This window comes from Amaranthus tricolor, chromosome 4 (assembly GCF_026212465.1).
Source record: "Amaranthus tricolor cultivar Red isolate AtriRed21 chromosome 4, ASM2621246v1, whole genome shotgun sequence".
In the NCBI taxonomy this organism is placed as follows: Eukaryota; Viridiplantae; Streptophyta; class Magnoliopsida; order Caryophyllales; family Amaranthaceae; genus Amaranthus; species Amaranthus tricolor.
The window spans coordinates 3271413-3297137 of NC_080050.1; the positions used below are offsets into that span (position 1 = coordinate 3271413).

At 31.9% G+C, this 25725-nt stretch overlaps 2 protein-coding genes and 1 long non-coding RNA gene across 3 annotated transcripts; 2 read left to right on the forward strand and 1 right to left on the reverse strand.

Moving 5' to 3' along the window:
* Positions 1-282: 282 nt before the first annotated feature.
* On the reverse strand, positions 283-2959 carry LOC130810810 (uncharacterized). The gene is made up of 2 exons (XR_009041074.1): positions 2622-2959; positions 283-1400 (listed from the first exon to the last, which is right to left on the reverse strand). It is a non-coding gene; the product is annotated as an uncharacterized LOC130810810 (long non-coding RNA).
* A 6161-nt stretch (positions 2960-9120) lies between these two features.
* On the forward strand, positions 9121-15496 carry LOC130810542 (two-component response regulator-like APRR3). The gene is made up of 7 exons (XM_057676646.1): positions 9121-9866; positions 12079-12240; positions 12329-12459; positions 12549-12680; positions 13367-13484; positions 13613-14673; positions 15113-15496. The coding sequence occupies exons 1-7, from the start codon at positions 9677-9679 to the stop codon at positions 15218-15220; spliced, it is 1902 nt and encodes a 633-aa protein (XP_057532629.1). The 5' UTR covers positions 9121-9676; the 3' UTR covers positions 15221-15496.
* A 5565-nt stretch (positions 15497-21061) lies between these two features.
* LOC130811195 (NDR1/HIN1-like protein 1) lies at positions 21062-22999 on the forward strand. Its single transcript, XM_057677394.1, has one exon. It carries the CDS (start codon positions 21529-21531, stop codon positions 22501-22503), a length of 975 nt encoding a protein of 324 aa, XP_057533377.1. The 5' UTR covers positions 21062-21528; the 3' UTR covers positions 22504-22999.
* The last annotated feature ends 2726 nt before the right edge of the window (positions 23000-25725 follow it).

A 25725-nucleotide genomic window follows, 5' to 3' on the forward strand; every position in this document is an offset into this window, starting at 1 on the left:
CATGTGAAAAAGCGAAAACTGTATCAATGCACAATATCTCATTAAGTGGCTACGTGAGGATGTTGTTCTACAAAAGCAATGTAAACTTCATATTACAGCCAGCCAGGATAGTTTACTGCTCCGCGCCCTTATGTTTTCATTATTTCCTCATAAAGGGTCTCTCATATTAAAGGGAGGTGAGCAGACTCATAATATTCCCAAGTCAACTAATGTGATGCTCAATCTTCAATCGCTAAAAATAAACATATGACTTGTTTTATCAAACAAAACGTATTTACAAGATGAGTAAACTCCAACTTTCATTAATTTAATAAAACCACAATCGGAAAATGCCAAAGCTTTAATCCTAAATACATGAAACCACGATCAAAATAAGAGGAGATACAATTAAGAGCTCGAATTGCATCAAGAGCATCTCTTTTTATCATCAAACTCAATAAATGCATATCCCAATGGCCTTTTAAAACAACCCGCACACCACTGCATACTTCCATAACCATTTGCAACCACTAGTAAACCAACTTTTAAAACAAAACATGAACAGCTCTCACAAGAGTGAACCATTGAAAGCTCTTCATGAAAGACCTCATTTAAGGGACTAACAAGACAATCTTTTCTGTCCCCTATAGGCTATAGAAGACCCATGGAGAAACAACCAAGAAATCCCATAATATATCTCCTATAATGCAAATCTTTTCAATATGGACGCAACAATTTTCAAGAATTAAGGCAAACTTACATGTCAGCAAGAGATTCAAATTTACTGTTACAAATCCTAGTTAGACTTAGCCCAACACTCTAAAAGGATATATCTTTGAAGATCGCTTATTTAATACTCCCTCTGTCCTTCACAATTTGCACAGTTTATCCCACTCGTTTTGCACCCTTTTTCTTTTTGGCAATGACCCCACTTTATTTCTAAAATCTCATCCACAAACTTATTATCTCTCTGTATCTTAACCACTCATTTCTATCATCCACTTATTTTTTTGTCTTATTCTCCAATCTAATTTCACTTTTCACTAAATTTCACCTAAAATAATTTGGGTGCATTCTCATAGGGATAGAGAGAGTAGAATTTTATTATTCACTATACCACTAAAAATGCAAATATGAAGATGAACAGGAGGTAGAAATAGCAAGGATCATTATTTAAGATTATTTGAAAATGTAAACAGGCCCTTACATCACCAACAGCAGCTCCCTTTGCAATGTTCAGGAATGAAACAAGTTGTCGGCAAGATGAGAGACAATAGCACAGAAAGCACCAGCAATGTATCCACCAGCAAAGCTCACTCCAAGCTGCAAATTCTTGCAGCACTCACTATTTGGAATGGGGATAGCATGCTTATAAATAAGTTCAACATTAGTCTTGAATGGTGCAAATTTCATCATTGTGTCTGCAAACAGATAAAAACATAAATGGATATTGTAACTTCCATGCTCAAAGCATAAGTATAAAAATTCGGAGATGGATGAATGAAAACATATGCAAACTTTTCAAACCCTAATAGCAACTACTAACTTACTGCAACTGAAAATAATCAACCAATTTTCATCAACCCACAAGATAGTTTCTATCAATCAAGGACCTCAAGAATAAAATCCTTTAAAACATATCAGAACTCAACAGCTAAAGCTTAAAACAACTAAAGAAACCACAACGCTGGGAAATACTGTAGCTACATGGACGGACTACATACTGCTTTAACATCCGTCACGTACACAACAGGTTCCTAATCCCCCACCCTTACCCCAAACTAAATATCTTACTAAATATCTAGAAGTGTAGATTCTCAAGTCAATAGACATCCGAAAACTTTAAAGAAATTAACAATGATTAAGACTGGAAATATCAGAAAATTCATAATAATAAATGATGGTGAACAAAATGATACCAACACCAAGGTGAAGTTGATAGCACAAAAGAAAAATGGTACTTCAAGCAATCAAAGGTAAAGAATTGAAATAGAAGTAAGAAAACAAGCCATGCCAACAAAATCACAGGATTAACATAAATAACAATGTCAAGAAAAAACTTCAATGGATAAGTAAAGGACCAAAGTAGAGCATCAAAACCCTAATTTTTCACCCAAAACTACCACAATCAAACCCAAAAATACAAAAGAAAAACTAAGAAACTACAAAAAGAAAAAAAAAAAAAAAAAAAAACTAAGCTTCAGCTCACATACATTACATAACAATGAGATCTAAAATCATGAATTCGTCAGATACCAGATGAAATTAACTAAAAAAATGAAAACCCATTCAAACTATTTCATCAAAGCCCAAAAATTTAATTCATACCCAAAAAATAAATGAAAACCCTAAAAACTGAATTTCAGATGAAAATCAAAACTAAAGTTTCCCTGAATTTGCATAAATTAAAAACGAAACTAACCCAAAAAATTAAATTTTCATTCGTTAATAAATTAAAAGCCTAAAAAAATTAATGAAAATCCAGAGTAAAAAACTGAATTTTTATTTGAAAATCAAAAACTAAATTCTCATAAAAAAATCCCAAAAAATTTAGTTCATACCCAAAAATAATTGAACACCCTATAAACTGAATGCGAGAATCGAAACTGAAAACGATTTCATCAAATAAAAGCAAAACTAACCTTGAGAAGACAGAGTAAAATGATTATGAACAAAGAAATCAGAGTCGTTTACTCACTTTAGTGAAGATGTGAAGGAAGGAGGACGCAAATGGGGAGAAAAATGAGAAAGGGAGGAAGAATCAGGAGGATGAGGAAGCAGGAGTAAAGTTTAAAGTGAAAAAGCGAATGAACAGTGAGTGTACTGTTCATGATGAACAGTATTATGCTCTTCCAAAACGTTTTATATATAGAGGATTTATATTCTAACTGTATTTGCACCTCAAGAATCAAAACCTAGCTTGTTGCCTCACTATCGCAAATCAAAATGCAAGATATTATTTGCATGTTGTTGGTCTCAATTATGTGGTTTTCCTTTTTTTTTTTTTTTTTTCCTTTTTCAAACATCCAATGTGACTATGTGAGTATACCATGCATGCATCATATCTTTTTTTAAAGTCACATAATTGCTATTATCTCAATTTAGTTAATAATATTGGATAAAGTTTGTAGATATATTATTTATTAATTATTTATATTTTTTTATCATTTATATTTTAAATTATGCTTAAATTAAAAGTTTCAAAGTCTAATTTATTAAAAAAATTTAAAAAACAAATAATTCATGTATTTGTAATCCCTTATTTGATCCCCCTAGCCCCCGGCCTCCACATTGCATGCAATTTATTGGATTATTTTCCACATCATAAGTGATTAGAAAATATTAAGGTATTTATTAGAGTATATAATTTATTATAGAGCTTCAAACCTTAAGTTAACTAACTCAATTAAATACTTTTATACTATGTTTGAATAGCAAATTTTAGAAGAAAAGAAAGGAAAATAAGGAGAGGGAGGGAAGGGAAGAGAAATGAAAGGGAAGAAATTCTTGTTTGTTTTGGATCGAAGGGGAGGAAAAAGAAAAGAGATAAGAATTTTCCCTTTGATCTTTCCAACTTTGGATAAATTGACACCTCAACAAAAAAATATTCATCTAATCCCTCTAAATTCCTTCACATCTATATTGTTATCCAAACAAAGAATCCTTCATCCCTCTAAGTCTCTAACTCCCTCCCTTTTTTTTCCTTTCATTTCCTTCCATCAAACATACAAAAGTTATGATTGAAGCCAAATGATATAATATATACTCTAACAGTATTGGATATATATTTTTTTGTTATATTGAATTTGGCTGGTATATTTCTCTTATCAATTTGTCATTAAATTTACTTTTTTAGGCTGATTTTTCGATCTTTCAATATTCACATTCCCATATTTAAGCTCACTCTTTACATCTACTACATATTTCAAAATCTTTTATCCATTAAAGATAAAGGTAAAGGACACTCCCAGTTGAAAAATACGGACAAATCATATCCATTCCTCTTAGGGAGGAGTAAAGAGAGATGCACACGGTCAGAAAATCTCCCAACTGATACCTGCGCCCAATTAGGATCGAACCCCAAACCTTCTCCTCCACGTACAAATGCTATATCCATTGAGCCACAAGCACTTTTGGTTCAAAATATTTTATCATATGTTGTCCAAATCCAACCAAATTAAAAGCTTCATTATAACAAGAAACAGGGCTAGGAATATATACTTATCTCTTTCTATTTGCAACATTTTCAAGTCACTTGACAAGAATAGTGAAAATATATAAATAAAAATTGATAGAAAAATTCATCCTTTTTGGTTCTTGTGTGAGAGTACTGTTCCTAAGATGCTCTTGATACATGGGCTGAACTGCCAAATAAATATAATTATTAGTATTGAACTCTTTGTTTTGAGGTCGTTTCACCAAGAGACGGTTTCTCACAAGGATAACGTGTATTATATAAATATGTTTAGTTTTAAGAATTATAACCGATTTTTTATAGCAATCTATTTTATAAATTAATCAAAATATTATTTAGTCATTTTCAAGACCTAAAGTATTTTTGTGAGTTTATAATATTGACAAGTTTTTGAAAAAATCATAGAAATAATTAGTACGACATTGGAGTATAAAATATCACCATCATAAAATTGTGAGGTTGGTAGCATTGTTGAAACTTTTAATGTAGTTCACTATTGAAGTAGTTTGATTATTTATTCTTCACGACTTTAAAAATCAATATTCAAGAGCAATTGAAACTTCAAGAACAAGTCATTTATTATATGTTATCCACTTAATTTGAAGGTTCCAAATTTCCAATGAACTTCAGCCATCCATTCATACTTACAAGTTCACTTTTGACTTTTTTTCATTAGTTAAACCCTGTAATTAAGCTTTTTATTCAACGAACAATCAACAATCAATAAATAATTTTTACAAATATTTTTTTACAAAAACATATCTATAACAACTGAAATAATAACTTACTTCCTCCGTTTCGTAATACTTGCTACTAATAATGATATTTTTCCACACAACATATCATACTCAGTAGCAAGTATTATGAAACGAAAGAAGTATATAGCTAGCTTAAATAACTAATTTTTTAGTCAATACTTTATATTGGTCAAACTAGTCGATGTGTATTTTCCAAATAAACTCCTATCAACTTGGGTTTTGATTGGCAAACACTTTTTTTAATGGTCATTTAAAATATATTTATAGTTAAGCACGTGCATCAAGAAATAAATAAAAATTAAACGAGACAATAATAATGAATAAAAAAATAAATTTTATTAAATTAATAAATAATCATAATTTATCCAAACAAACTCTATTAATAAATACTCTCTCTGTCCCTCTGAAATAACACCATTTAATTAAAAAATATAAGAGTTTTTTATATTAAATGGCGCTCGTTAGAATAAGCGAGATTTACCTAAAAATATTTGACGTGTGTAAATGGATCACATGACAGGCGACAAGGGAAACTAAATGAGAGCCACATATCAAAAGATACAACAGCTGAATACGTGTCGCAATCTTATTAGGATATCTTACCCAATTTAGAGAGAGAGAAAAATATCTTGATTTAAGGCACCTAACTGCATGACACGTGTCTATTGTGTGTGATTCTTTCAATACCAGAAAAAATGTGTTGGAGTAGAAACAGAGCAGGCGGTAGGCATCAGGGCGTGACAAGCTAAGAGACTATGCGGCATATTTTGTGGCACTTTGTTATTAGAGCAACTTTTAGAAATATTGTACTCCATCCTTTCTTTTTCTTTTTTTTTTTCGTTAATTTTAAGTTTTTTTGATTTTTAAAGTATATATTTAAGATAAAATATATTTAATGGGATCTTGTTAAATTCGTCTCAATACAAAGAATTTTAATATATAATTTTTACAATTTTTATTATGCATAATATGAGATATCGAGACTTAAAATTTGCGTTAAAATAAGTGAAAAGGTAAAGTTGACAAACAAAAAGGAACTGGGGAGTATTATTTATTTAATTACACTTAAATTGTGATTAGTTTTTAATTTATAACTTAAAATAGACTCTTCTCATTCTCTAAAAAAGTTAAAATATATTTTTTCTGTTTCTCAAAGAAGTTATCATTTACTAGGATAGAAACCCGTGCAATGCACGAATTTTTAAATACGTTAATATTTTAATGAAATTTTAGATTGCAAATCATATTTCACATTTTTCCTAAACTTTAAAATTGTAATTATGGTAGTCTAACAATATATATAAATAACTGATTTTAATGATTAATTAGTTGAATTTTATGTCATTTTAGTTTTAAATAACAATTGATGGAAAAAGAAGTTATTATGTACTTCAAGTAATTTCCTAAATTGTTGCATAATTTTATACACGGTGTAATTTTGCAGTATAATTTTCTAAATTGTGTAATTCCAATTACACTAGAATAAATTAAATTTATTTTGTATTATAATATTCTACACGGTGTAATTTCAGATTTTTATCAGACAATATATAATGTTCTACACAATACATTATATATTTCCTATTATATTTTTTTAAACAGTACATTTATATACAGCTGTGTATTTGAAATAATTGTGATTTATTGCATTCATCAATGTATGAGTTTTTCCGAAAATATAAATTTGTAAATATGGTAAATGTAAAAAATGCAAATCAGTCAAATTTCATTAATACTAAGTACTAACCAATGAAAAAAAAGACAAATGGTATGCTCACAATCAAACTTCATTTTTGTTATTATACAGTAAAATTAATAGAATGTATAATTATTTTGGGATGTTCTTGTTGTTTTCATAAAGAACCTTTTTATTTATATCATAAATTTTGGACAAAAATAACTTTGTCTATCCTCACAATCCTATTATTAATAAATTCAGCTAGAGTTATTTCTAATGTCAACATATAATCAGAAGAAGGTACATACACTTTATAAGGCAATGAAATATTATCCAAAATCATATGGAATAGTCTCAAGCATTTAGTTTGCTAGATTTTTAATCCCATAATTGAGATTTGGGACCATAGAATAATGAATCATGTTAAATTGCTAAATTGGGTTTGGATGTAAATAATAATATGGAAGAAAGTATAAGTTTGTAAATGAAATTAAAAGAAGGATAATAGAATCATTGTAAAAAAAAGTCAAAAAATAATAAGACAAATCAAAATTAAAAGAAGGAACAAGGTATTCGGATTGCCATAAAGTGTGATACGTATCCGACTCAAATACCCGGTTTTAAATCGGGTACCCAGTCCGGATTATCCGATTTTGTTAATCGGGTAAAAACCGGATACCGAATAATTTGGGTCGGGTTTTTCAAACCGGATATTTTTTAACACCTCTAGTAGGCATTAGGGCTTGACAAGCTAAGAGGCTAGGCGACATATATTGTGGAGCTTGGTTATCTTCCTCGTTCCAAAATACTTACAAATTAAAATGTTATATATTTTTTTTCATTTTTATTTTGTGATTAATTTTTAATTTATAATTACTAGTTAAAATACAATTAAGTGAAATTAAAATTCGTCTTAAAAAAAAGATTTGAAAGATCTTTATTTATGAATAAGGTAAGATTTTGGATAAGTTATAGACTTATAGTAGAATATAGGAGTAATAGCTAGTTGGATGAAAATTTTGACAAAATTAATTTGATAAAACCCAAAAGTTAGAATAACAACTAAATTGGTAAATTTGAACATGCACTACAAATTGAATGAGATAAAACCTCAAAAAAATGTAACTTTAGATTTTGGTGGTGGTGGCTTATGGGAGGGGTTTTGGTGATGGTGGCAAAGGGGAAGGGATGAGGTCTAGTAGAAATATTTTATTTTTGATTTTTTTATTATAAAAAAAATGTAAATTCAAAAAAATAAAAATAAAAAAGGTAATAGATGACCTTATGACTAAAACCCCTTAAAACAAAATTCAATCAATATGTGAGACTTTAAAAAAAAATAGCGAAATGGTGAACTTTTAATATCAAATTTAAATAATTAATAATATGTTTGGCAATAATGATTTGATATGAAAATTTAAAATTGGTTTAAACTGTTCGACAAATAAAATAAATTTAAATTTGGGTTTAAGTCGATTTTACTATAATTTTTAAAAGTAATTAAAAATACGAATTTGAGAATTACTATTCAAAACTTGTCATTATTGAATTTGTTTATTTATAATTTCGTAATTAAAATCTATAATTTGAAATAAAATACTTATTGTTAAACACCACCTAAACTTAACTAGAATTTTCTCATATAATCCTACTCTAGTTAGTTAATGATACTTCCTCGTTCCTTCTCATTTTTAACTTGTTGCAAAGTAAGTGAAATTTAGAGGAAAATAAAATTAGATTGGGGAATTACACAAAAAAAAAGCGGAGGATATAAATCATAAATGAGTGGTTAAGATATAAAAAAGCACTTTCTCCAATTTTTTTAACTTGCACCCAGACAACTTTTATGGAGTCCAATGTATTTGTCGAATTGTTTTTATCTAGAGTTATACACAACTAAAAATTATAAAAATGTAAGATTATGCAAAAATGCGAAGAGACAAATCAGACAAGTTCCCATATATGATTATATTCATATGTTTTTTTTCTTGTATAATAGTCGCAATATGTAAAATACTAACAGCCCATTTGGTAGGTGGTAATAAACTGTTGTAATGGACTGAAAAAGCTCGTGTAATTTTGGTTGAAAAATATCTTGGCTACCTTGATGGTAATGTTTGTTCAATTTCAATCATCTCATCTTTTTCATAAAATTCATTCCAATGCATTATCATTGGGAAAAGTGGTATTAAGTGGTATGGAAATTTGTAAACAAAAAAACTTTTTTTGATTAAAGTTTCATTACCGTGAAAATGATATAAAACTTTTGATGAAATTTTATAATATAAATCATTCCCATTATCACCATTTAATATCATTAACCAAACGGGCCATAAAGTTTGGGTGCAAGTAATAAAATCGAAGGAAGTAAAGTTTGTAAATAAGATTAAAAAAAATAATAGAACCATTATTAAAAAAAATCAAAAACAATACAACAAAACTAAAATAAAAATGATACTCCTATAAAATGAAATAGAGATTTACAGTATTTGGTGTGACATAATGACTCAATTTAAGTTAGAATATCAAAATACGATGATGTGCAATTGAAATCAAATTAGTGATCAGAATTATGACAACTCAGCATGAACCAACCAGAAACCAATGGCGGCCCCTATTTTGATTCCTCTCTCCTACTTTCCCTCTCTACTCAACAGATATTTTCTGCGGCATTAGCGGCTCTAAACTAAAGACCATCTTATTTTCAACTTTGGGTATTTCTAAACTATTAAACCTTGTTTCTTTTCTTTTTTTAAAGCATCCATAAACCTCTTCAATCACACAAAATAAACAAGTGAATTTCAATTATTCATATTATTATACTCCATTACATCATCAATTGCCCCAAATCATTCTCACCCACTAGATATTTTGAGAAAAATTATAGGATTTTTCCTTTTGATATGGGTCATAGTGGGGTTAATCTTAAGGAAAAGTGAGAAATTAGAGATTAAATTAGGATGAAGAATGAAGAATTTTTAGTTTTATTTTGTGGGTATTTTGTAGAAGATAGAGGAGGTGGTTAAAGTTCTAATCTTTTTGATTATTTTGTGATTGCGGGTTTTAATGGGTCAAATGGAAGGTATGGAAGCTGTGGTTTTGGAGGTTGAGGATGAAGATGAAGTGGAGGAGATTGAAAATCAGGAGAAATGGGAGAATCTTTTACCAAAAACGGTTCTTAGGGTTCTTCTTGTTGAAGCTGATGATTCTACTAGGCAAATTATTGGTGCCCTTCTTCGCAAATGTAATTACAAAGGTAAAGATTAAAAATTTCTTCATTTTCAGTAGAAATTTGTTTTGATTGGTGTGTTAGATTTCATGGATTGATTGTATTTTGATGTGTTGTAATGTCAATTTTTGAAAATTAGGGTTGTGGGTTAATGAGATTATGTTGATTGTTGAAATGTTTAATTTGGTAAGAAATTTGGATTGTTTGATGAAATTGACTTGAAGCATAACATTGATCAATCATTCTGGCTTGATTCCTAGGAGGTATATGAAATTGATTAATTGTACAGTTGGTCTTCTTAGGGACCGCTCATCTCAATCCATTAAAGCTTAATACTATTCACTACTATTCACTGTATTCTTAATGTCTACTTACACCATACTTACTACCTACTTATTATATCCTTAATGCCCTACTTATAATATCCTTAAAAACCAACGAATAAGTGTATAGTACTTATAATATCTAAAATGCCTGCTTATAACATTCTTTATGCCCATCAAGTAACTTACTCTACGTTTTCCTTTATGGCCGGCCCAATTAGATACTGTCTCTGTATTTTGTAATTGAGCTTGTTGAACCTTTGGGATAGGGGTTTGATTCTCACGAACTAAAGGGACATCGATTCCCCTTCCTTTCTTGCCTACCCGAAATCAAAAAGAAGAAATTTAAGATTCTGTGGTTAGTGTTTTAATTTTTTAGTTTTTGTGTTTAGTGAAATTTCAAGATATTTGGACTGTTTGGTGATTTTTTAGTGCTCATACACTAAAGTCTATTTGTTAGTTTTGTTCTCTCTGTTTCTATGCTTTTAATGACTAATTCTTGGAAGATTTTGTGCTTAGCTTATTGTTTGAAAGGGATAAGGAACCGGGCAATTAAGTTTGACTGTCAGTGACTGGTTCCTTCATTCAGTGGAATGTGGTGCTTTTGAGAGTTCTTAATCATCTGTTGCCATTTTTCTCAAATGCAAAAGAGGATATTCGGTATTTGAAATTTTTTGTTAGCTATTTTTACTATATTAAAAAAGTTTACATATATGAGTTGGTCTCGTATGGACTTAGTGAACACTAAAAATAGTATGCATCATTAGAGAGTGTGATTGAGTAGAGTGGAGAGTGGAGAGTGTGGAGTGTGGAGTGTGGACTTGTGAATGAAATATTAGGGAAGGATGCACAATGAGAATAGTGTGGCCTAAGTTCATTTTAGACTTACACTGCAAATATGTACTTTTAATTCATAATCTTTCCCTTCTTTTTTGGATGGTTTTTGCAAGCATCTATTCATTCATGAGAATGGTTAGACACAAGGTTGTACACATGTCTTTCACAGAATCTTTTACTTAATAGTGGCCTTTATGCTATTGCGGTATTTCATTATCTCCAATGAAGTTGTTGATGGTTGATCTTGGGCACTGTCACATGATTCACTAATCTCTTTACGAATCGCGAATCAAAGAAAGCGAATTATGGTCGATTTTGGGCTATTTTACGGTCATTTTGAGCGAATCGCAAATTCGAAAGCGAATTAACTTGCGGGCTTATGTTACACTGATCTTGGGTTAAAGAACTAGTTTCATGAGTTTGCCAAATTACTAAATACTAACTTTGATATGCTAAATATTGCATATCTTGGGTATTATGGTGTTCCGGAGAAAGCATGTGGTTATTTGGGGGAAATAAGGGATATTAGGGATTTTGATAAAAAAAACTTTTTAGAGGTGTATATTTACTTGCATGCCAATAGTAATTTAGCATTTCAATTGGCTTGCTTGCTTGTTTGAGTAGCGTCAGTTTTGTTACAAGGTAATGGCATATGCTTGTTAACAAGTGATAAATGACTGTAATGAGAATAACGTTACATGTATTTTCTAGGGAAAATCTCACTTAAGTGCCCTTGATACTAGTACGTCTACTTCCAAGTAATAAAATTTTCTGGTTGCACCATAGTGAAAAACTTGCATAGTGAAAACTTGTATGAATAGGTAAATAAGATAAATTTCTGGTTGCACCATAGTCAAAAACTCGCATGGCCTCGGTCGAACGAAGCGATAATTTTTGCGCTGCAAAGGTGTAAAAGAATCGCAATTTGGGCCGTTACAAGGAATAGCTCACACTTTCGGCCAGTATTTGCCGCTACGATAATCGCATCATTCGCGTTACCATTTTTTGTACTATGTGTTGCACTGATTCAATATTTCTAAGATCATAAGATTTCCACTAATCTTATGTTTGCTTGACAGTTGCGGCTATATCTGACGGATTGAAGGCATGGGAAGTCCTTAAGCACCACCACAATAACATAGATCTCATATTGACCGAACTGGATTTACCATCAATATCTGGATATGCACTTCTTACATTGATTATGGAGCATGATAATTGCAAACATATTCCTGTTGTAGGTGTGTTTTATGAGCTGAATCGATTTCGTTTGCTCTGATTAATTTTTATTTCCATCTCAGCCAATTAAACTTTTTTTAAATGATGCAGTTATGTCGTCACAAGATTCAATTAGTTTGGTGTTGAAGTGCATTTTAAAGGGTGCAGTGGACTTTCTTATAAAGCCCGTCAGAAAAAATGAACTGAAAAACCTGTGGCGCCATGTCTGGAAGAGACTTGCTGTATTTTCTCGTGCTATTTTTTTTTCCGTCTCTTTTTTGTCTCTGCTTTTGGTTTCGTTAAGCCGACTAATGCTGATCCTGGTTCACAGAACAATGTTGGATATATTCTGCAAAAGGAGCTTGCTGGACAACATAAGACCGAGGCAATGGAGAATAATCGAGTCAATCTCTCCGATGATAATGTCTCGTCCAGTAATACAAGTAGAGCTACTGATGTCCAAGTGAGTATCATCATGCAGTTTCTATGCTATTTATTGCTATTTTAGTTAGCAGTATTCAAAACAGATTCGATGACCCGATATTTACCTGACTTTGTAACCGAACCTGACTTGACCTGATTACAAAATAAATATAAGATTATGAGAAAATTAATGTGGACACATGACCCAATTTTGAACCGACCCAAAACATGTGACCCAAATCGACCTGATGACTCGAATAAACACCTCTAATTTTAGTTTTTGTTTGTGTGGTTATAACTTCAATACAATTAACATATACGCAAATTTTTTATTTCTGTTTTGTAATCTTTATATATGTTACTTGGATTTTTCATTTCATTTGTGTTGGATACTCAACATCTTGGCATGGATAATTGGGTTATATACTGACTCTTCGGCCTTCACTCTTATCAAGTACATGGCTTTTTTTATTAAATAGTTGAGTTCGACACTTGAACATATGTATTCAAATCGAGCTACATGGAATCTGTAAAAGACCCGTTGATATGTGAGTGAGGCCGTAGAGAATATGAATCCGAGCAACACTTCTGCCGTACAGAATTTCAGTTTAATCTCAGGTGGCTTCACAATATTTACATTGAGAATGCACTATTTGCTACATATAAAGAACTCTTTTACAAACACGTTATGTCGAAGCTGAGAGTATATGCATGGATAATTTACAGGGTCTCTCACAAAGGAAACTCGAGGAAGAAACTGGACTCGGTTGCAAAGAAGGGAAGCATCAAGCTAAACACGTCAAGGTAGAGGGGGAAATGCCCTTGGCTAGCCGTGTCTTCGAAGGTATGTGCAAAATATCGATAGTCGACTCATTTAGTTCAAATTGTGGCCTATCGTTTTGACAAGTGATGACGATTATAGTCGATATAGGGCACTTTTTTTTCTATAACATTTGTGCCATGTCATTGCAGACAGAACGGAAAATTTCGGGTTTGCTGTTGAAACCTCAAAAGATATAAATGATTCGACTGCATGTAGAGTTGAAGAAAATCGATACTCTACTGGTATCGCAACGGATGATGCAAATGACGGTATAAGAAATCAATCATATAGAGATAATAATATTACCCATGAACATCCGATGTCTTCTATAGAAGCCGTAGATTTTATAGGCAAAATAGATTATAAACCAAAAAGCATAGCGGCGAAATCGAGTGTCTTAAAAGAGCCAAAAGGTCAGAATTCTATTCCGGAGCTCGAGCTTTCGTTAAAAAGGCCCCTTGATTCGCAAAACAAAGAAGCTCACGAGAGGCCTATACTTAATCATTCGAATGCTTCGGCCTTCTCTTGGTATAGTAGCAACAAGAATCCTCGGACATCCTTCGCAGCATCGGATGTTAAAATCCCGACAATCAAAGGTGTAATTGATTCTTCGTCATGGCCAAAGCCGTCTAGTAAGAGTGGGGAGAACAAAACTCATACACTGCATCACATTGGGTTTGTTCCGCTGACGGGACTGACCTTTGACAGCGGTAGATGGCCCAGCTGTGGTACTGTAATCCAGTCCGCGTGTAGCCCACAGAAAGGCCCAACCGCAAGAAGCCCGAGTTCGTCCCTGCATAGAGAGGAACCGCCTTTTCTGACAACAAGCCCTTCACTATATTCCGATCCAGGGACAAATAGCTCAATTCAAGGGTGTGGCCAAGCAGGAGATGAGCTCAAAACGACGGATTCTGTCGAGCAACATGGGCAGAGCAGCTCACAAGTCGTGGACCCGGGTTCCAGCGGTACGCAGAGTAATCATTTTGGAAGTTACTATAAAAAAAGTGCACATGGAAGTGCATCGGAGATCACTGATGTTAATGCGACTTCTTCGGGCACGAAGGGAATGAGTTCTGTTGTCGAGAGTGAAAGCTGCATACAAATAACCCGTGATCAATTCAAGTCGACAGTGGGTCTTCACTCTGCTGAACGGGAAGCAGCTCTTGCTAAGTTCCGACAGAAACGAAAAGATCGATGCTTTGAAAAAAAGGTACACAAAATTCGGCCGAATCTTGCTTATTTTTCGAATTTCTTTGGAGTACAATGTTGCTAAAAATGTTACCTTACATACCTTTATTTTCTAGTTGCATAATGTGTTAAATTTGTTAAATGACGTTTTTTGTTAGCTTTTGGTGTGTTACTAGTCAGCAAGCCATAAAATATGTTTGGAAATGGCTTGTCAAAAAAGCTAGTTTTGTTAGTTTTTTTCATTGGCTTGGCATGGCTTGGTTTACTTTTTCTCTAATAAACAGTCAACGACTTAATTTATCAAACTTCTCCTTAAAAAACCGACTTATCCAACTCGCAACAAAAACTGCCAACACTTTCAATCGGTCAAACAAGCTAACAGTTGACATCCATATTCCAAACACTCTTGAAAGAATTAACGGGATTATGATTCCTCACCGATGATTTGATTGTATATGTAGGTTCGATATCAAAGCAGGAAAAGACTGGCAGAGCAGCGGCCTAGGGTGAAAGGACAGTTTGTCCGGCAAAGTCCGAATGAATCGGTGATTGCAAATGATATACCATAGACTTAAAAGTTTATTGTATATCTTCTCGAAGAAAAGAAAAGGAAGAAAATGAAAGAAGCCAAATGCTGTAGACTGATGAAGTTCAAGTTGTGGATACATGTAGGGACTTAGGAACATACTTGTAATGTTTAGATTGTGTTGGCTCATAATTCAGATTGCGTTATCTTAAGCATATATTATCTTCTTGAGCTTCTACTTATACTATATACACTTCTATACTTTCATTACATTTATTTATCTAGCAATTAATGACAATGGCAGTTTCGTCCTTAAAAATAGGGGTGTTTATAAATGGTACCCACATGGCTGTTTCTGAAGGTAGTTTTGAGGTGTAACTGCCTAGAGTCCAGCTTTGGGGCCGAAATTGAGGTAATCGTTATGATTAAAATTTAGTATCTGCAAGTAGCTTCTAGCATGGATCGAACTTATAGCACTAGGTTTCTTAGTTAAGTACATGACCACTTAACTATATAGTTGGAGAAAAAATAATCAAAACTTTACTTATATGAGGACTTTTTTTATTTTTCGCATAGAGCTCAAAAATTATCAGGTACGGCACTGGATACCATACATTATGGCCAAAAACTAGCATTAATCAAGTTTTAGGTTCCAAAATGATACTCCTGTGTCTCCTTGAGGTCATGCTTGTATTGCAAGTAGATATTTATGAAAAAATATAAGTCAAATTGAGAAAATAACGTTTTTGAAATAGATTTTTATAGGTAAATAAAAAGGGGTTCATCTCACCACGGACCAAAAAACTTTTATACGATCCTTAAAATAAACGCTTTTATAGGACGCTAATACACTTATATATATACACCCTTTTCATAGTGATTTATTTTTCACTACTAGCCTAATACATTTCATTAACTACTTTTTAAAGTTGTTATTTTTATTTTATTTTCCAATACTTTATTTTCACTATTTTTCTTAAAAAAGTGAAAGTTACTATGTTGTCACTTAAACATCACGTTAAGGTAAAGTGCTTTAATAATCACTTAATCTCTTTTAATTATTGCATTCATTACTTTAATTGTCAAAATTGTATAATTTTTAACTCGAAGTTGCATTGAGAAGAAATGATAACTCAATTTGAATCCGACTCGATTCGATTTGAGTTTGATTGGAGATAGAATTTATAAAAAGTCAAACAATCTGACTCTACTCATTTTCTATACAATCTGACATTTGTTAAAATATTTATAGTTTTAGTTTATTTTTAGAATTAATGTAATATAAATGTACCTATTTCAACTATTTTTCTGTGCTCATCATTGAAGTTACAGATCCCATGGTAGGATTTCCTTCGAGACTCTAGCACTATTAGAACTTCTATATGCCTTTTTATTAGGTAGAATTTAGGTGAATTGTGGTCCATTCAAGTCACTAAATTGTATTTGATTGCATATTGTAAAATGAATTTGAGTCTCCGATTTTTTTTAATTATAATATGATTTCTTTGGAGGTCCAAGAGTTTGAGTCTGAGCAAATTTTGAGTACAATAGATCTGAGTCCGATTTAGAGTTAAAGTTGATTTTTTTTTATCTGGATCAAAGTCAAAACCACCTTAATCTGGGTGGCTCTAACCCTTTACTATGAGGCTCTCCACGATTTTCATGGCCATGTCAATAGTCTTTATTTTCACATGTCTTATCCAACTTAATTTGTTTTCGCAAAGCTTAGCCGATAAACGTGCAACTCCTAACCTTTCTTTCAACTTTTTTTGTTCCTAATTCTATCCATTTTTGTGTGTCCACACATCCACTTTAACATTCGCATCTCTGCTACGTTTATCTTTGTTCAAAGGAATTTTTTCCTGGTCAACATTTCATCCCATGTAACAATTGTTGCCTAATTACAACTCAATAGAATTTACCTTTTATTCTTGTGGAGAAATTCTTATCACAAAACACCCTAGTGACCGCTCTCCACTTACGTCACCCCACTTGTATTCAATGAGTTACATCATCCCTTATCTTCTCACTACTCAGGATAACCGACCCTAAATATCTATGTTTGGTCGTATATGCAACAAATTTGTTTCCAACGATCACCTCGGGATCACTTTCAGCTCTATCTCACTAAAATTGCATTTCAAGCTTTCTATTTTTGCACAACCTTTTGCCTTCTAGCTAGAACCCTCCTTCACTCTTGTTATTTCGTGTTTGTCTCCTTATACACTGTTGTTTTTCCCATCGACTCCCCTAAGATCTCTTTTTAGCAACTTGTCAAATGAGTTTAGCTATAGTTTCTCACATTTGCTTAGCATCATCTGATTGTCTCGCATAAACCACGCAAGTTGATCTTAATTGACAATGTTGAGGTTATCTTCCCTTTCAGTTTATCCCACAAGGTCCTTCGGTTAAATTCTATCCTATTTTCCATAACTTTCTTCATCATTCTGAAAACTAGCACTAACAATCGATGTTAAGTTGAGATTTTCGTTTCCAGTACCACCTTATAATCTAAGCACAAGGTTCAATCTTCCTTGCGTATTCAAGCATAGTCAATTTGAATGCGTGCCCTCCACTCTTATAGGATGCTAATACTTTAGTACTTCTTCCTTCTCTATTTGATATTTCCATAAAAAATATTCATGAAAATTAAGAAAAGTTGAATTTTTTAAATGATAAGAGATTTTATTTTATTGAATAATAAACTAAATGGAGAAAAAGTAGGGACCATAATCATATATATATATATATATATATATATATATATATATATATATATATATATATATATATAAAATAAAGTAAATAAAAAAATATGAGGGCAAGAATCATCAAAAAATGTTAAAATAAAGTTAGTGGGAAACATGTAGAAACCATAAGCATCATAAAAATTTTTAAAAAAAATTAATGAAAAATATATAGAGAACTTAAGCATAATTAATTATGTCAAGAAAATATAATACAAATAAAAATATTGTTTAGGAGAATAACAAATAAAATTGTCTAAAATAGAAAATGAGAACAAACAAAGCGAGTATATAATTGTGCATGTATGGCTAGCCAATCAAGTGTCCAAGCATATATTCTCTTCTCAAGATTAGCTGTTTATTAACAATTAATAGTACATGTTTTTCTTGATAAAGCTAAGTGCTAAGGAGTATTGTCCCTTATAATGTAAATTTTTTCCTCCAAATTGGAATCTAGACCTACCACCCATCACTTTTGCAAAGGTCTCAACTCTCACCTCACACTTTCAAATCCTTGTCAAATTCTTCCAAAATAAAGAGGAAAAAAATTGTTTATCTTAATCCTAGACCAAAATATAAAAGCTTATAACAATGCTTTTAATTTTAATTACTACTAATTAAAAAAGAAATTGGATAAATATAATTTTGCCTTCTATTAACTTCATATGGCTTGTCAATGTACTAATTTAATCTTAATAGTTTTAATTCTGATAATAAAAAATTAGTACTAATAAAATTCATATGAAACTGTTAGAATTTAAGAATAGGGCATGGACAACTCAACACAAGGAGAAGAGGAGTGAACCCACTTACAAGGTGATACAAATGTGCCAAGTGTATCAAGTGATCAAGACCTTGCAAACAACCTACAAGTACAAAACAGTGTTTCTGACTTGTCATCTACGCCAATTGTACATGAAGGGCGGAACCAGGTCAAGGATGCTTTCCAAAGACTAAACATGATCTCAAGACACTATGTTGGGAACAAGGAAACCAAGACAATCACAAGGAACAACGACATACACTTGGCAATGGGAACAGCCAGCAGGACCCAAGCCACAGGACTTTCTGACGACCAGCAGACCTTGCTGAGTCTCTTGAGTGCAAGCTCGGCCCATCTAGACCCTGAGCAAGCTTGGGACGTCATCCTTACACATGGACCAAGCCATCAAGGGTCCAGGACCTCTCTAACAGTCCACGAAGATTCCAAGAGACTAAGTGGAAGAAGGGCTGCTCGACAGTTTTGCTAAGCCAATTTGTCTAACTATTTTTATGTCTGTTTCTGTTTGGGCGCCTTGTAAGGCCTTGTAATTAACACGTGTTCTTTAAACTAGGCGTGTAATTAGGATATAGCCGTTAAGGTAGTTGAGTGCTCTATACAAGGAGAGCCTCACCCCATGTAATAAGCAGCTTAGCATATGATTTCATTTGATTAAATACAAGTTGAGGTATTTTAGAAAGTTTTTTCTGTTTTCCTTCTTGAAGTTGACGGTGACTTCATCAAAGGTATACGGAGTATCCTTTGATCCTTGTGGGTTCAAGGATTGTGGAACAATCATTGATACTGCAAGGAAACCGTGTGTGCATAGTCTGAAAGACATTGCACGTTTATCATTGTTAGAAGGGCGTTGAGATAGCCACTGATCAACACCATCAGAAAACCAAGAAAGGATTTCTTGGCTCTGGTTGTGTTTGTTGAGTGATCTTTTCATTGTCATTTTGTAGTATTGTGTGTGTAATCAATAAAGGCTTCCGCTAAACATTAATCCTTGCATAATCAAGGCCTTAATCAGCCTCGATTTTGCATCACAAGGCCAAAGGAGGTTCACTACTAAAACCAATTGATTATATAGTAGGAATTACTCATCAAATTTATAGAATGATATATACACTTTTTCGTTCTTTGATGTAAGACAACTCACATGTGACAACTCACATGTGGACAACAATAAACATTTAATATTAACTATGAAAGATTTTATTTTGTTAGAAAATATAACATATCTTGGAGTCTCAACCATAAGTTTAAACTTATTGTTGAGGTTTCAAAATATGTTATATACTCTATAGGTTGTTTTATAAAGAATTTTTTTATTAAATAGTTTAGATGGAAATAAATATTAGATTTTTTTGACATGAAAAGTCTTTTTCTTTTTAGTTTTTTTTTTTTTTGACAATTTTCTGAATAATCTATATCATCATCTATGCATTAAGGTAAATGTTAAGATACCATTTAGAGTTACATCATGTGCTAATAATAGTATTAGGATTCAAACGCCTTAGATAGTCAGATTGCTTGACAATAAAGATATACATAAATCAATATCTTATACAAATTTGAATAGATTTAAATTTCTAATTATATAAATATTAATTTTATCACCTAAAACAAAATTAAATTGAAAATTTATCATCAAATCATGCCTCATACTCATAATAAATATTTCATATTTCAAAACTTTCTGTTTTTTGCTTCCTAATGTGATGACACACAGTTTATAACTTAATACTCCCTCCAATTTACAACTAATGTTTTATTTACTTTATACACTCTATCTAATGCACTTATTTAATACTTAATATTTTTAATTGTGCATAATTAAAAATTATGAAAAGTTGATATAAATATTCCTTGCATTGAGACAAATTAAAAAAGATCTCACTTGACTATATTTTAACTTATAGATTAATAATAAAATACAAATTAAAAGTAAAAAATAAATAGTATCCAAAAAGCAAATGAGACATTAGTAGTGAATTGAAGGTAGTATATAACTCACCAAATCGATCATGCCTCAATCGGTGTAATAAATATTTCATACTTTCCTAATCTTAATTTATTTTGTTTAATAATCAATAGTTAATATCGCCAACCAAAGCTCATCCTACATATACTTGACCTTATATAATCGAATTTGACTTTGTTCCCATTTCAAAATCAGATTTACAATGATATAAAAAATAATATGGACAAACACAAAATCGATATTAACCCGATTTAAAAATGATTCGATAACCCGAATGAATACTCATGTAACAACCTACATCATCATCATACCCAGTGTATCCCGCTCATGGAGACTATGAAAAAACAATATGAACAAAAAATTCGATCTTAACTCGATTCAAAAAAGATCTGATGACCCGAATGAACACTCATGTAACAACATACATACATTATCATCATCATCATACCTAGTATATCCCATTCATAGGGACTATGAGTAGTGTCTAAAGAGGAAAGAAATACAACAACCTATATCCATAAAAGAGAATACGATCAAAGAGTGCCCGACACAACATTTTTTATTATTTTTTTCAATGGATAGGTATAGGTTTATGTAGTTTACTCCTAGAGGGCATATGCTGAATTAAATGCTAAACAACGTGAGAGTATAATATTTTGCTACAAAGCAAACATACATTACCTAATTTTTCCACGTAGAAGTATAAAGCAAATGCCAACTTGAGTTACATGCACACTTACACACCTCACCTTATTACTTAAACACTTGCACTACTTTAGTATGTAAGCTTCTACTTTCTTTACTAATCATTCCTTCCTCTTATTCTACCTCACTTCTAACTAATTTATCATACCTCCATGTACCAAGGAGAAGAGCCACCCCACCACCACCACCTACCTAAGATGAATGATGACGATGATGACGATGACAACGACCACCACGACCAGGGCAGATTTGATCACCAAACGCCTTACCCACCACCTGGAAGCCAAGCATATCAGCCTCCTGCCACCCCGCAACAACCACTCCAACCACCAAAACCCTTATTCTCTCCCGGGTCCCGCCAACCGTCGAAAAAACGTTCCACCCCAACCGCCACCCCTCCACCAGCACCGCCGATTGTCCTCCCCCCTCAACAACCCTTACAACCACCTCAACCAATTTTCGTCCCGAACTCCCCACCGCCTAAGGCTCATCCTCCTCCGCGGCCCCACGGTGATGACAACCGCTACTATGGCGATGGTGACGACAGACGCCGTCAACTTTTCGCCGTTATCACAACTCTCTTACTCCTCATAGGACTAACCGCCTTAATCCTATGGCTTCTCTACCGACCGTCAAAACCCCACTTCACAGCCATATCAGCCGCCGTGTACTCTCTCAACACCACCTCCACGCCACCATATGTGGCGGCGTTGATCCAACTTACCATCCTCTCCCGGAACTCTAACAAGAGAACTTCCCTCTATTACGACCGCCTCGCCGTGGCGGTGCACTACCACAACCACCCCATCACCCCTCCGATTTCACTCTCGCCTCTACATCATCGTAAACGGAGCACGATTATGATGTCTCCGGTGATTGGTGGTGGTCCGGCGGTGGCGGTTCCACCGGAGGTGTTGCAGGGGTTGGCGGCGGACGAGGCGTATGGGGTGGTGGGATTGAGTTGGGTATTAGTAGGGAGAGTAAAGTATAAAGCAGGGTGGTTTAGAAGTGGACATAATAGGGTTTATGTAAGGTGTGATGTTATGGTAGGATTTAAGAGTGGTGGTGCCAATCCTACCGGTCAAGTTCCTTTGCTTGGGAATCCTCCTTGCTTTGTTGATATGTAACAATAATGTTTTTTTTTTCTTTTTTTTTTTTGCATGAGTAAGTATCTTGCACCATACATTCTAAACATTGGGGTAATTAGTTTATTAAGAAATAAAAAAAATAGTTTATTGTTGTACTTATTTATAAAATCATTATCATATCCCGTTAATAGAAAAATTATAGTTAGGGTTTGAAAAGAAAAATAAACGGCAACTCATACTCATAAAGAAGAGTGCGGTCAAAATAGTTAAATTAAAAAAGCAATTACTTGTATTGCAAGACTCCCTTGATGTTTTCTTTTATATTTTTACCTTTATTTCTTTTTCAATTTGGAGGTGCGTGGTTATTTGATCGTATATTTTGAAGGATGCTTGAGGAGGAAGTTTTATTTTCTATAGGACTATGTATGATTGATTAAATGTAATAAGAAAATTAGTGAAATTGTTAGTTGTGGAGCTTAATTTCACAAGAAAAAATGAAAAATGTAATTTGTAAGTGTAAAGACTTATATTCATATTTCCATTTGATTCTTATTTCAACTAGTCTCTTAGAGATCGTCTCTTTGAGAGACGTATCTCAACCACAATCTATTAAAGCTAAATATCCACTTACTATATTTTTAATGTCTATTTACATTATCTTTAATGTTACTTACCGTATCCTTAATGCCTACTTTCAATATCCTTAATGCCTATTTTCAATATCTTAAATGTCTACTTACATCATTCTTAATGCCTACTTACAATATTTTAAAAAATATATAATAGACCGGCTCAATTAGAGATGATCTCTTAAACCGAGTCTCGCAAAAATTTGTGTTCTTATTTTTATGATCAAGTTCCAACTAGTTTTTGTCTTTCTCATTAGGCTCTTTAATCCTTTTGATAAATTAAATTTACTTGACAAGCATTTGATGTTGAATTATACATGGACATCTAAAGATTGTATTAATTTTAAATTATATGACATTTAACATATAAAATGTCAGTCTAGTTAGTTAGCATATTAGGATGAGTGTTCAACCCAATAAAAGTATGAGTATATATTAGGAGAACTTTATAGTGTCAATTCAATCAACTTATAAAGTCAATGTTCAATTCTATTGTTGGAAAGAACATTTGCAATTCTAATCTAAATTACTTTGGTGTTTGTTTGAGGTTCTAACTTCTGAATAGGCCGACTCCTCTTTTAAAATTAACTATTCATCTTATCAAAATAATATAGAACTAAAAAAATTTAAATCGTAAATGTCACTATGTTATAAAAATTATATTTCAAAAATTTTTCTTACACATATTGTCTTTAAATTTTTTTATCTTTCTTATTTTAAGTAGTCGTTTTATATATATATATATAGAGAGAGATCAAATAAGAAGAATTTTAAAAAAAGAAGGATGAGAAGGATTTTTGTTTAATTTTGTTTTGTTACTATATACATAAAAAAGGATACTATATTATAAAGTAAGAACATTTTAAAAATTTATGTCATAGTTACTTTTCTGTGTGACATAGTTACTTTTACAATTATGTGTTTTTGGATCAATCGTGACCATAGATTTTTTTATTTTAGTGAAATTAAGGGTGTAGAGTCCTTCTTACCCTTTTCATTTTCAATATATATAGGGGCAGAATCAGGTCAAAACCACTAAAGTGATGAAAACAGAAAACCAGACTGAGATGTAAATATTGTGGCAAAAGGTGTACATACTATCTTATACGATGCACATATTTTTGCGAAGGAAAAAAATTCATATTATTTACTGAAATGATATCCGGATATATATATATATATATATATATATATATATATATATATATATATATATATATATATATATATATATATATATATATATATATATATATATATATATATATATATATATATATATATATATATATATATATATATATATATATATATATATATATATATATATATATATATATATTCACTTTATCAGAAACATTAAATTGTTGTTGGATTGTATTGACGATGATAAGATGGATGGTAGTGCTAAGCAGATAAATCTGAACGGTAGGAGATACAAACACAAACGAGCAATGTTTGGAGTTTATAAATGAGGTGATTGACAACTGAAATTTTGCCAAGGACTAACAAGTGTAAACTTACATAGAATTAGTCAATAATAAGGTCAACATTTAGCAACCTTTATCTATGCTGTTACCTCCAAATTTTGCCAATCCTATTACTATTATATCAATGCGAATCAAAGATTGGATTCTATCTCGTTTTGAACATGTACCATTTTTTCGAAAGTAAGATTTTTTGAAAAAAAATTATAAATTTAACCCATATTTGATCTCACATTAAAGATTTGAAGAGAGATTGATTAACATATAAACTTGATCAACTACCTTTTCTATTAATAATAGGTTTTAGGATGGAATCATATTCAGTTGTGTATAGTCAACTCTACTCTGATGTGAGTTTTGTAATGTGATAATAAATTTATGATGGTATCAAAGCCGAAAGTTCTGATCTACTGGAAACACAAATTCTCATCTTTCGATAAATAACGTACAGGTTCAAAATGTATGGCATTCTTGCTCAATTAAAAAGAATTAACTTCTAATTTAGTTTGTAATATTATGAAATGTTTCATTAGCTAGTGTCACTCTCCTCATTATAAATTCGTGAAACATAAATTTAGGTTTTAAGCAATGTGCTAAGTTTATTTATGTTCTAGACATAGTTTCATCCAATGAAAATTTGTTGCAATTAAAAAAAAATGCTTAACAATTAGAGTTTGTCTAATGATGATTCACATATTATCGTCAAACTATTGTTTATCTATAGGTCGATCAATGTACAAGTTCAATTTCATTTCCGATAATTGATGATTGGGTTTGATTACCTATATCTTGAATCTTGGATGATTGATTGGCTTGACTTATATTCAGTTTGGGTTAACTTTAATTTTGGGCCATTTTAGATCAACACATTTTAGATGTCAGATTAATGTCGGTTCGATTAAATTTGAATATTTCAGAAATAAATCGGTTCACATTCGGATTTGAGAAGTCTCCGAATCGAGATAAGTCCAATTTTCAGAGATATTTTTCTCAGTTCAAATATGTATCAACACACTTGAATTTAAGCGGATCTATCTAATCAAGTCGGATTTAAATACCTTTAATTACCTCTATTAATTTAAATATATACTGTTTCTAAAAAACCATTGAATACCACTCATATATATATATATATATATATATAT

What these genes read in the sequence shown, in the direction of transcription:
- LOC130810542 (XM_057676646.1), top strand. Translation starts at nt 9,677, where the DNA reads ATGGGTCAAATGGAAGGTATGGAAGCTGTGGTTTTGGAGGTTGAGGAT. An exon ending in TCGCAAATGTAATTACAAAG is followed by an intron (nt 9,867 to 12,078) that starts GTAAAGATTAAA and finishes TTTGCTTGACAG; the next exon opens with TTGCGGCTATATCTGACGGA. An exon ending in CAAACATATTCCTGTTGTAG is followed by an intron (nt 12,241 to 12,328) that starts GTGTGTTTTATG and finishes TAAATGATGCAG; the next exon opens with TTATGTCGTCACAAGATTCA.
- LOC130811195 (XM_057677394.1), top strand. Translation starts at nt 21,529, where the DNA reads ATGTACCAAGGAGAAGAGCCACCCCACCACCACCACCTACCTAAGATG.